General features: G+C 38.4%; 1 protein-coding gene across 1 annotated transcript in view; it reads right to left on the reverse strand.

Moving 5' to 3' along the window:
- Window positions 1-12,768, reverse strand: part of thsd7ba (thrombospondin, type I, domain containing 7Ba) — a gene marked incomplete in the record, with an annotated part of 187,892 nt that overhangs the window by 120,178 nt on the left and 54,946 nt on the right. Inside the window, 2 exon segments of the mRNA XM_042218525.1 lie at window positions 300-548; window positions 6,653-7,511. Of these exon segments, the coding sequence (XP_042074459.1) occupies window positions 300-548; window positions 6,653-7,511 (1,108 nt within the window).

Consider the following 12,768-nt stretch of genomic DNA (forward strand, 5'->3'; position numbering starts at 1 on the left):
GGGGGCTCCCTACAGTACACAAGATTATTGTGGCTGCCACAAGATAATTAAAATGATGCTAAAAAAACAGTGTGCACAAATCAATTCAATAGTAAAGTCATAAATATTTTAACCTCTAGGCTTTCTCTCATAATTATTAAGGTGAATTTGTTCCAAGAAGCCAAATTAAAAACCCTCATTTGGTCCTCAAGTTTATCGTGCATTGGTGAAACTGCAAATGAAAAGAACGTTCATTTGAAGATTGTGGCCTTAAGAAGCAATAAAGATGATCTCTGTTTAAAAAAATAATAAAAAATTACCTGGGGCAGTTTGGAAGTAAATCGCCTATGATATTGCAAGCTTCTTTTTCCTCAAGGGCAGGACATCGCTTCCCCCCGCCAACTGTGATCTGAGTCATGATCCGTGACCGGAGGCGGTAGCCAGGGGATAGGTCGGTAGACCGGCAGGTCTTAGAGCAGGGGCTCCACGATGACCAATCGGATGTCTGACAGTCTTTGGGGATCACGCATGTTTGGAAGGTCAGTGGGGATTTGTCCTTCGTACAGAGGCTGCAGATTGAGGAGAGTAAATTACTGTCACGTCAAGGAAATTTTATTTCATAACATGATATCTTTGTGACCCCTTTAAAGTTTGAGAGTGCAGTTGTACACAAAGCAAGCTATAAATAGATGTTGTTGGGATTTAATTGGATTTGCCGATGGAGAGGTATGAGACCCTATGAGCAAGTGGTTATGTTGATTTGTTGTTGAATAAATGACCTTTACTTCTTCCACTCAAGAATTTAAAGTACATCCTGTTAACACAGATCTCAAGACAAAGTCAATCTTTTACACAAGTGCCACAAAGAGCTGATATGCTCACTCAGAGATGTTAACCAAGCACAAGCACAAGTCATTAGTCATGATTTTAATGCTATTATCCCATTAAACTGCTGCTGCTGCTGCTGCTGTTCAACCCACTATAGTGCCAAACCATGTAACTGACCCATACGTCCTCTGCACGATAGTTTTTTGTGTGACAAAAACTAAAAGAGTGACATGGAAATAAATGGAAATGAGAGTTTAAAAAAACAACAACAATATCACATGGCACAAACACTGATCTCCTGGGGAAAAGTACAGTCAACTTGTACCAGTAGTAAATCTGGGACTGCCAAGAATTGACTTTTGTCGCTCTATCAGAAAAAAGCTCTATCAGCAAAAGCTCATGTGTGATCTATTTCACCACTGTATAATGACCCCATAAATGAAGTCATAACCCAGTGAACCATCTAGGTGGTGGTGGTAAGCCTAAATCAGCCATATCCTTAGCTACGATAACCAGACTATGGCCATTTAATAGGCTAATCCCAAACGAAAAGCACATGTTTTCTCATCCAATTACAGTTTTTGTTGGCTAATCTTGCAAGTTGAATTAGTCAGGTTATTGAGATACAAGATCATTTTTAGACTTTCTCCTTGTAATGAGGCTGTAAGTTGAGAAAAATGAAGCACAATACACGTGGGAAATCTATTTCAAAAGCGCCACACCTCCTTAGATAAAATAAGTGCTAATCAAGCAATGCAAAATAAAATCCTTTTTTCAAACCACACACACAAAAAAAAACATGTCAGTGAAAAGAGATGTGTGGCAAGATAAACGACTTTTAAACTACTCTGTCCAAAATGGCAACAAGCAAGAGCAATCACAAGAAAATTGATATGACAATTAAATGCTGTACAACTTCAATGCAGTATGCCTTATTATAAATAAAAAAGCAATATGGAGCAATAAAAAGGCTTAATTGAAACAACATGATTGAAATGTGGTCTCTGAAACAATGATGGCAGTCAGAAATGGATTTTAACAGCCAGCTAATAGTGACACTTTACACCAAGAAAATGGTATAGTGGCATTTAATCAATGTAATATACATGCAATGATTTTCTTTCTGTATGAGAAAAACAAAACAAAGCAAAAAAACACAAGACAGAATGTTGTTTGTTATGTGTATTTGTGTTTGTGTGTGTGTGAGACACAGCATGTGTAGGTGTGCATTTGTGTGTGCTCTGCTTTTTGCTTTGTGTGCGAGTACGTGCAGAAAAATCCATTCTTATCAAATCCAAATACCAAGGTTAGCTCTAACAGCAGAGAGTGGAAGGGGGGCAACACTTGACATTTAACACAATAATGCCTCCCTTCCTTGCTGAAATGCTGGTCAAACATCAGCCCTCATATAATCTAGTAATAATTGAATAAATAACCACCATCAATAAAAACCATTCTATTTCACTGAATACATCTCATGAGAGGTGGTGAGCATTGATTATGCCTCTCTTTTATTTAAAAAAAAATGTCCATTAGGATTATTTTGCCTGACAGACAACAACATTCAGCTCCTATAATTTTTAAAACTCTCCATACGCTTTATCAGAGGAAAAGTAAACTGATGAAAGAGAAACAAACTACAGGTATTTCCTTTCATTATTAAACCTGCAAACATTTCCGCTTGGATACAGTACAAAAAAAAAAAAACACACAAGAAGAAAGAAATATTATACAGCACTGCTGTTTTCATATGAGAACAAATCAGGTGCACCACAACATTTATCACACCTTGAAATCCAGAAAATTAGAATCCAGGGTTCTATTTGGTGCAAATTCTTAGAATGTCCTTAGGGGGTAACAGGTGGAATCAGTCTTTCTATACCATTGAGGTATGTGGTCTGACAGAGGGAAAAATGGGTTTGTGGATCCCAGTGGGAAAAAGAAACGAAAAGCAAACTTTTTTACATGTATGGTTGATTTCAAAGAACTGCCAATTCTTCCAGGATTGATTGCCCCAGCAATGTCAGCCTTAGAGCAGTGCATCTGAAAAACAGTTTCTTGTAAAGCCTGCATTTTATTCTAGGATGAACAAACTGTCTTTGTCAAACTGTAAGTGTATACTATCTGATAAATATTTCAGAAATTTGAAAATCATGGGGGATGTGTCAGGAGAAAGTATTTTGCCAAGCAACCATAGGGGGAGAGAAGGGGTTTTTTTTGCAGTGGGGGGTTAAATAATGTACTCTGGAAAGACAAATCCAGCATACAACTTTTTGAGGGTGGTTAAAGTAGATGTGTTTGGCGCAGACCAAAGACAGCTTTCAAAAGGAGCATTTTTCAAAACTGAAGCAGGCACGTGCAGAGGGGGGCTAGAGGGGCTTGAGCACCCGCCCCTTTCCTGATGGGTGCCCAAAGTGCCCTTTTGTTGAGGCAACTTTTTAAAAAAAAATTATTTATTTATTTATTTATTTATTTTTTTTATGTGTGTGTGCGTGCGGAGTCCTGTCTGTGCCCCTCAACAATAATATTTAACTATTAATCACAGTTTTGCTAAATAAAAGGATCTGGCTTGCATCAGTCACATGATCACATTTAACCAATGATCGCCCTTGACGGCAGAACGCGCTGGTTACGAGCCGGGAACGAGCTCACAAAGAGCACGCGCATTTTTAGCGGTCCGGAGCTGTAGGAGAAACACAAGTTAACTCAGAGACACAGACTGATGCGACAAAACCAGTAAGTAGGTGTACAGCGTACACTGTAGTGTGTAGCACACAGGAGTATTAGCTTATTACGTACACGTTGGTAAGCTGTCTTGTTGCAACTGACGAACTGAAACAAACGAGCGTGCTGTGTGTGCAACAGCGCGACAAACATTACCTGTCCTTTTATTAACTGCACAAGTAGTGCTGGTCATAGCTGCTGGCTACCGTGTAAGGCTGTCATGGGTCTGTAGCTCTGTCACCGTTTTAGGGAACATATTTAGTTTTAAAGTAAGTTTCCGGGCTTTTCCTGCCTTTCTGGAGGGATTATATTTCACTAAAAAACGATCTAATATGCATGTCCACATAATTATGCATTATTATAATTATAATATATTAAAAACACACGCTGTATTTTAAAGAACATACATTAAGAAGCAGATTATATTAGATTTATATTTTAAATAAGACAAAATTTGGATTTTACAGCAGTAAAATTATTGTATCTCTACAGTTTAAAAATGTAATAAGCTTTGCCCTGCACAGAGTGGATAGTGAAACAAATGGAATCATCATAAATACATTATTTCATATTTATTACTTCCCCCTCCTCATTGCTTTATTATTGTAGCTCTAGTAATAAATAATAATGTAAGGATTCTGGATCAGCACCATGATGCCCATAGTATATACAGTATTCTGAAGAAGGTCTAAAATGTCACTGTGTGTGCGTGCATGTGTGTGTTTTATTTAGATGGATTTTTAAAAAAAATATTACTCATGATATAACATTGTCCAGACATGGCTGGTAAGGACATGAGGAGGAAACAGCAGGAGCTGTGTGAGGCTACTAAAGGCAGTGCTATAACATTTTTCTGTCATCATTTTATTATAGATTAAGTGCAAGAGTTGTTAGGTGTGGATAATTAGATTATAGTTTATTGCAATAGCAAGTTGTGCCTTGTTCTCACATGAGCAAGTGGAGAGTGATATATGAAATGATGGGATGGAAGGAAGAAGAGAAGCAAAGAGTGATTCACAGGCAGAGCCTATTACAGGGAGTGCAGAATTATTAGGCAAATGAGTATTTTGTCCACATCATCCTCTTCATGCATGTTGTCTTACTCCAAGCTGTATAGGCTCGAAAGCCTACTACCAATTAAGCATATTAGGTGATGTGCATCTCTGTAATGAGAAGGGGTGTGGTCTAATGACATCAACACCCTATATCAGGTGTGCATAATTATTAGGCAACGTCCTTTCCTTTGGCAAAATGGGTCAAAAGAAGGACTTGACAGGCTCAGAAAAGTCAAAAATAGTGAGATATCTTGCAGAGGGATGCAGCAGTCTCAAAATTGCAAAGCTTCTGAAGCGTGATCATCGAACAATCAAGCGTTTCATTCAAAATAGTCAACAGGGTCGCAAGAAGCGTGTGGAAAAACCAAGGCGCAAAATAACTGCCCATGAACTGAGAAAAGTCAAGCGATGCAGCTGCCAAGATGCCACTTGCCACCAGTTTGGCCATATTTCAGAGCTGCAACATCACTGGAGTGCCCAAAAGCACAAGGTGTGCAATACTCAGAGACATGGCCAAGGTAAGAAAGGCTGAAAGACGACCACCACTGAACAAGACACACAAGCTGAAACGTCAAGACTGGGCCAAGAAATATCTCAAGACTGTTTTTCTAAGGTTTTATGGACTGATGAAATGAGAGTGAGTCTTGATGGGCCAGATGGATGGGCCCGTGGCTGGATTGGTAAAGGGCAGAGAGCTCCAGTCCGACTCAGACGCCAGCAAGGTGGAGGTGGAGTACTGGTTTGGGCTGGTATCATCAAAGATGAGCTTGTGGGGCCTTTTCGGGTTGAGGATGGAGTCAAGCTCAACTCCCAGTCCTACTGCCAGTTTCTGGAAGACACCTTCTTCAAGCAGTGGTACAGGAAGAAGTCTGCATCCTTCAAGAAAAACATGATTTTCATGCAGGACAATGCTCCATCACACGCGTCCAAGTACTCCACAGCGTGGCTGGCAAGAAAGGCTATAAAAGAAGAAAAACTAATGACATGGCCTCCTTGTTCACCTGATCTGAACCCCATTGAGAACCTGTGGTCCATCATCAAATGTGAGATTTACAAGGAGGGAAAACAGTACACCTCTCTGAACAGTGTCTGGGAGGCTGTGGTTGCTGCTGCACGCAATGTTGATGGTGAACAGATCAAAACACTGACAGAATCCATGGATGGCAGGCTTTTGAGTGTCCTTGCAAAGAAAGGTGGCTATATTGGTCGCTGATTTTTTTGTTTGTGGAGATGTTATATTGGTTTCACTGGTAAAAATAAATAATTGAAATGGGTATATATTTGTTTTTTGTTAAGTTGCCTAATAATTATGCACAGTAATAGTCACCTGCACACACAGATATCCCCCTAAAATAGCTAAAACTAAAAACAAACTAAAAACTACTTCCAAAAACATTCAGCTTTGATATTAATGAGTTTTTTGGGTTCATTGAGAACATGGTTGTTGTTCAATAATAACATTATTCCTCAAAAATACAACTTGCCTAATAATTCTGCACTCCCTGAATATTTCTCACAGTTTTTTGTTGCCTTATGGTTCCAAGCGCTGTCACCAATCTTTGCATTTTGTTATTATCTCATGACACTTGTTTAATCAGCTACCATCTCTCCTTGGACTTTTTAATGTCTACAGTCTCAGATCAACACAGCCCTGCCCTCCCATATTAGATTCTTGATGAATGTGTGTTGTTGTTATTCAGCCTGGTTCAATGTGCCCCTTTTTAACTTTGAGCACCCGCCCCTTTAAACCTCTCTGCACGGCCCTGCTGTGAAGGATGGCAAAGAAAATGTTATAGATTCTAATGCAGCACAGTGCCGGGGACCTGAAGATTTAAAGTACAGTAAGAAATCTACCAAGAAAAGTTTAAACGATCATGCAACTGATGGAATTTTGCATTGAAGAGTTGTGAAGTGCTAGGGTGGCCACTTTGGGGGCATAATGACTGAAAAAAGGCATAAGTATTCCTAATTTTTGTGAAAAATGCATCAATATGTCTCAACTTCAATCCACATTACCATATTAAGATGATTTTCCTATTCTTTATGGTTTGAAGCATGTTGCTTACCTCAGCATAGCATTTTTGCCATCACTTCTTGTGCAGCGAACATGTCGTGTCTGGTATCCCACCTCTAGTTCCCACGACGCGGGGTACTTAATGTGCGCATGAGCAAGGTGGTGGTGGGTGTGATGGAAATGCTGGTGAGAAGCTAGTGTGTGCAGCGTGGCTGTGTTGTTCTCGTTGGACATAGTACTGAAGTCCACTGTGGTCCTTCCACTTAATAGCGCATCCTTGTGATGGGGCATTCGGCACTCACTCCAGGCCCCTACTTTAAGGCTGTACTGGTACTCGTCCTCCCCAGCCGGGCAGTCAACATGGCTAGAACAAGTCCTGGTCTCAGTTAGGTTGGGGCAGTTTGCCCCTCCATACATTGATGTGGCCAGAACATGTCGAGTCCGATGCTGCAGGCCAGCACCGCAGGTTTTGCTGCAACTTGACCAAGAGTTGAAGTCTGAAACCACACAGTCCTGGGGGCAGGGGACAAGGCATGCCTGCTCCACAGGTGGTTTTTGGGAAAAGAATTCACATATCCTCGAACTGACTGTGGTTCGATTTGAGGTGCGTACGCAGTAGACTTTGCGCCTCTGGATCCCATGCTGTGCTGTAATGCACTCAGTTGCCCTCAACTTGAGCTCATTGGAAAAGAAAGGAACAAGAACACAGCTCCCCCACTCTGACGCCTCCCACTCGAAGAGGTCCTGGTGCCAGTCGCAGACTTTAAAACACTGTCTCTGGCTTTCTGGTTTCTCCATGTGATGGCAGTGGGAGTGATGGGTGGTCCAGCCCTCCATGTGGATGCACCATATTGTCCTTGTCTGAACCCCACCAGAGCCACACTCCTCACCGGTACACTGACCCCACTGGCCTGCAGCAAAGAAAAAACACACAGAGAGGGCATTTTCATTAAAAACTGAAGCTTTCGGGGAAAAATGATTTAAATTGCAGCAATCTGGCAGCTTGCAATCAAGCAAAATTCAAGGCCATTCACTTAACCTCCATGATTGCTTTATTCATGAACTGAGGAAAAAAGGAACAAAGGAACACAAAGTAATCAAACCAGTGGCGGACATCAATATAAAGAAAATACAAGATCAGTTTCTTGGTCACAAGGGATTAAATTCATTTTTAGGTTCTTGAGCTCAAACTGATCAGTATTTTTGGTCATGTATAGTATGGTTAGGAGTTCACTTGGGTATTATGATAAGATATGCTATTAACTTGAATTCTGCGGGCCGTTATTATCATTATTATAATTTGTATTATTACTTCATTACAACAAAGCCTCTCCTTTAACAGTAAAAGCATGCAAATGCTTAAATGTAATGTCTGCAAAGGTGAAATGGTGTACAATGGTGATTTTAAGAGATCTTTCAAACAAAAATGATAAATTAGATGCTTTTGAACTTGTTTAACAAACCATAAGGTTGAATTGTCTTAATATGTCAACCAATTAACCAGTGCTAGCAACATTTAGGAAAGAAATTTCTGCTTAATAATTAAGGAAATGTAATATTGATCACTCAAAAGGGTCAGCTCACAAACACCCAGTCAGATATTTTTGTCTCAGAAGATCTGAGTCACCTGCTTTCAAAGAACTATGTGAAATGGCAATGAACTCTTTACTCACATTAAGGGATGGTGGCAAATAATGGGTGTAAATTCAGAGGCACACAAATAAATATAAATAATATTTGAAGACCCTTGTTGTTGTGAATACAGAAATTCTTTGGTTCACATCAGGTAACTATAACCCAAAAAGTTAGAAAGAGATGGGTGTGTTAGGGGAGTGGCTCAAAGCTAAGACATTAATCCAGAGGACTAGGGTGTCTAACCTGTGTCGGGACTTTTTCAGTTTCTTGTTAATTAGCTAAGGAATAAGTGTATCTTAAATCCCCAATCATTTTAGAAATGCCAAAAGAGAGTTAACCGACTCTCTCCTTGGGGACAGTGCCGTATTTGACTGAACTCTCTACAACTCCACTTCACAATTCACCTATGAAGTCTTTATTGCCACGTATTCACCTTAAAATATAATGGCTCATCAAAATAATATCCAAAATTGGCTCTTGATTTGAATTTTTTTTTTTTTTTAATGCATTTCTACATCATTTTAACCTTTTGCATGCTCTGTTACATTACGGTCATTTCAAAAATTTCTGTCTGTTGATGAAATTGGCCTCAAAGATGTGTTTCCAAAAACTTCAAACAAGAGGTGAATTTTTTTGGGGGGTATTCTTTTTTTTTTGTCACAGCTTATATATTATAAAACTGTTTGGTATTCTGCAATCTAACCCATCCATTTTCTTTCCCTTATCCAATTCAGGGTTGCAGGGGTGCTGGAGTCCATCCCAGCTACCACAGGGAGAGAGGCAGGGTACACCCTGGTCAGGTGGCGGGTCTGTCACAGGACCAACACAGAGACCTTTGCACTCACATTCACTCAAGTATAACAGTGCTCTTTAATTCAATTTACATTGCAAACTTTGAAATATACATCGTGAGCAAAAATGATTTGAATGTTTTGCTTAGTCATGTGTTTGGAGGCTAAGGTGACTGAGAAGAACCGTAAATTAATACGCATAAAAATGCTCATTCATGTAAATTAAATTAGGACATAGAATAGAAACTTTATTTATAGACATTCATCCTATTTGTAGTGATGTGGTTCACTTCTGGGACCTAAAGCGAAACTGCAATCGACAGTCACTACTTTAGAACATTGTTTGTGCTTGAAGTCATTTCCCTTTTCAATAAATGGTGGAAAACACTTTGAGGTCAGAGAAGGAGCAAAATTGTAGATACCTTTTTCCATTGTAAAAAAAATCACTCAGCTTCAAATTGTAGCCTAAATTCTCCTCTCAATTGACCTCAGACTACTTCTGTTTTGATGAGAAGTACAAACCTTCATCTAAGGCCAGGTTTATGTGTTGGAACAAAAAAAGAAAGAACAGATTATACAGTACAGATGGCAGTTATGAAAGTGACATGAACTCTGTAACATTTTAGTTATTAACTTATTTATTTATTTATTTATATATGAAGGCATGATATTTTAAGTGATCTTGATGTTGGTTAGCTTCAAAGGCAGCTATTCATTTATAGACTACTGCACTGTTTCAGAGGAACATATTTCACGCAATCATACATGGAGATTTCCTTTTGGATATTAAGGCTATTAATTTTGCTAGAGCTGCATCAGACCCTCATCATTTTATTCAAATAGGACTTTTTTTTTTAAATTAATGAGCCAATCATATTTGTAGTTAAATATGTGACAAATATATTGATGAATATTACCAAAAAGAGTTGTATCAGATGCTGGGGTTATTTTCTTCATCTGGGGTTTTAGTTACAAACAATGCAGTGACATTTGTATTTAAATGTAACAAATATATAGATTATGTGTCAACAAAAACAGTAGCCGATTGTCGGTTTTTATAAAATGTTAAGTTTTGAATACCAAGCCCAACAAATCTTAAATACATTTTTAACCTCTTTGTCCTCATCATTAAAAGAAGTAGACATAAATCAATTTCCTGATATGATGTGATTATCTTCGTCAGTCACGTTCTTAGTTATTTTGCCACATGCTATGAAAAAGATAATTTGATTCATTTCTTCTAATTGGAATTAAATTGATGTAATAATGAGATCCTACTGCTTCCCAAATTGCTTTCGAATGACAACCTGTTCAAACTGTTTTATGTCTTTTCATGCCAGAGAAATCTGTTGTTAACACTTTGCTTCCTGGCCTATAGCTAGCATTTTAAGGCTTCTTTGTTTGTTTGCTTAAAGTAGGAATAGTCTAAAGTACACATTTTTATTCACAGTTCATTGAAGCACAATGTTGAGTTTCTTTGTCCTGGCACTGTGATGCTAATGAGACTGTCACTAATATATTATTATGATCAAAGATCATAGATCATGTTTGCATCAAAGGTACAACGTATCAAACTGAAAATGCTGCTGCTGCTGAAGCTCTAAAGGTAGAAATACAGTTGATTGTGATACCATGTTTCTTTTTGTTGTTTGCTTGTTTCTTCTAACACTTTATTTTTGTTCTTTTTGTTAAGATAAAAAATCAAACACAAGAAAGGGCATTTCTTTTCACTTGTTTCCAAAAAAATCAAAACATAAACACAAAAATAAACAAGAAAACAAATGAGATGTTTTATTTCATTGGTATGTTGGACTTGAGTGTCCTATAGGCTCTCTTTGGCTATTTGCTCACTTATGTTTGCACAGAACTCTTCAAAATAAAGTTTCTTTCTCTTTGCTGTTAAACAGTGAAAAAAACGCATGGGGCATATTGAGAAACAAAGACAGACCCAGTAATTGCTTCAGAATTTGATTAAAAAAAAGAATGACAGAGTGTTTTAATCTTCCAACAGACCCACTCCCAGAACCACATCACGTATCGGCCACTGCAAGTCACACAGAGCATTTAAACTTAACATATTATGCAACTTTAATTTACAGTGAGATTTTGACACTGCAAGGATGAATAAATGAATTCCTGATTTGGCTAAAAACTCAAAAAAAGCTAAGTGCAGCATTTTAGATGGAAATAAACATATGGAGTTGTATATACATTTTCATGTAAAGAGGTGCAATTACCTTACCGTTTGTGTCTGGTTCAGTAAACACAGAGGTTGTTAAATGTAATTTGAATGTTTTCTGCATATTTCAAAGTGAAAAAAGTTTGCACCGTCTGTGCTTCATTAGACGTGCAGTTTGGCTTGTTTATTTGCCTTTTTATACCTCATTGGAGATACCATAATGATTTGGGATTAAGCAGACGTTTATTGGAGAGGGGCTGTGGTTGTTTCTGTTACAGCACTACTTTACTCACTACTTACACTTTGGGACCTTTACACTTCAGTCAAAGCTGCCAAGAGTTCAGAAGTTACAGAAATACAATTTGAATAGTTAGTCAAAATTAAGGTTACAGATGTTCAGGGTCGCAAGCACCCATGTTTCTTCCAAGTAAGCATACAGCCTTTGTGGTCACTAGTGGCACTCTTTCATGATAAACACCCTTTCATCGGCATGACCACCTTTGCTCAATAGTGCTGTTTTCAAACTGTGCCAGGGTGTGAGTGCTTGATTTATGGAGGTGTGATTGGGAGTGATTCTGCTGCAAGGGGAGCCAGCTAACACAAGCACTAGTTCATCTTCTAAGCTCTGAATAATCACTCTCTCGATCTGTCAGCATCTGTCAGCCCCTCAGGAGGAACCAGTTGCCCACAGCTCCTTCATTCCCGTCGCACTTAGTCGCCTTGCTCGCACCTCTGGGGGCCCCAGCACCCATTGAGCTCCTGCTATATTTACCATTCAGTTTGAAAACTGAAATTGAATGAAGCAAAAGCAGATGAGCAGACATCACTACATTATGGGAAAATGCAGAAATTAAACTTAGCCAGTGTAGTGTGACTGAACACGTATTATCTTCCTCAGCAGCGTTCAGTTCAACCCTTAAGTTAGACAAATGATGCTAAAGCTGTACGATAATAGCAAGTAACACAACAAAAGCAATTTCCACTCTGCCCCGAAACCAGACAGATGAGGGAAAGAAGCAGCAAAGAAAAGAGCAATAAACTGTCTCCTAAACAGCAACCGCACTCGCTACTGTTGAAATGCTTGGCTCTCTTATCCATTTAATTACATTTGGTAAAGGCATCACTGATTCAGGTCAGTGGGAAAAAAAACACCCTGTAGGATCACAGGCTGGTGTACTTGCTGTATGAACTTCTTTCGGCTATTTTAGGTTTGTTAATGTATAACCTACAGAAATGCATATATGTATATCGATCTATCTATCAATCTATCTAATATCTATCTACCTATATATATATATATATACATATATATACATATATATATATATATATGTATATGTATATGTATGTATATATATATATGTATATGTATGTATATGTATGTATATATATATATATATATATATATGTATGTGTATATGTATATACACATATGTATGTGTGTATATATGTGTATATACACACACAACAACAACAACAAAAAATACATTGAGGAACAAACATCAATGGATGTCGGCCAAAGTACCCAGTCTGGAGGCAGACTTGTTTTTCATTAAGATTAAC

Source organism: Haplochromis burtoni, unplaced genomic scaffold (genome assembly GCF_018398535.1).
Source record: "Haplochromis burtoni strain Fernald_Lab_line unplaced genomic scaffold, NCSU_Asbu1 Contig_20, whole genome shotgun sequence".
Classification (NCBI taxonomy): Eukaryota; Metazoa; Chordata; class Actinopteri; order Cichliformes; family Cichlidae; genus Haplochromis; species Haplochromis burtoni.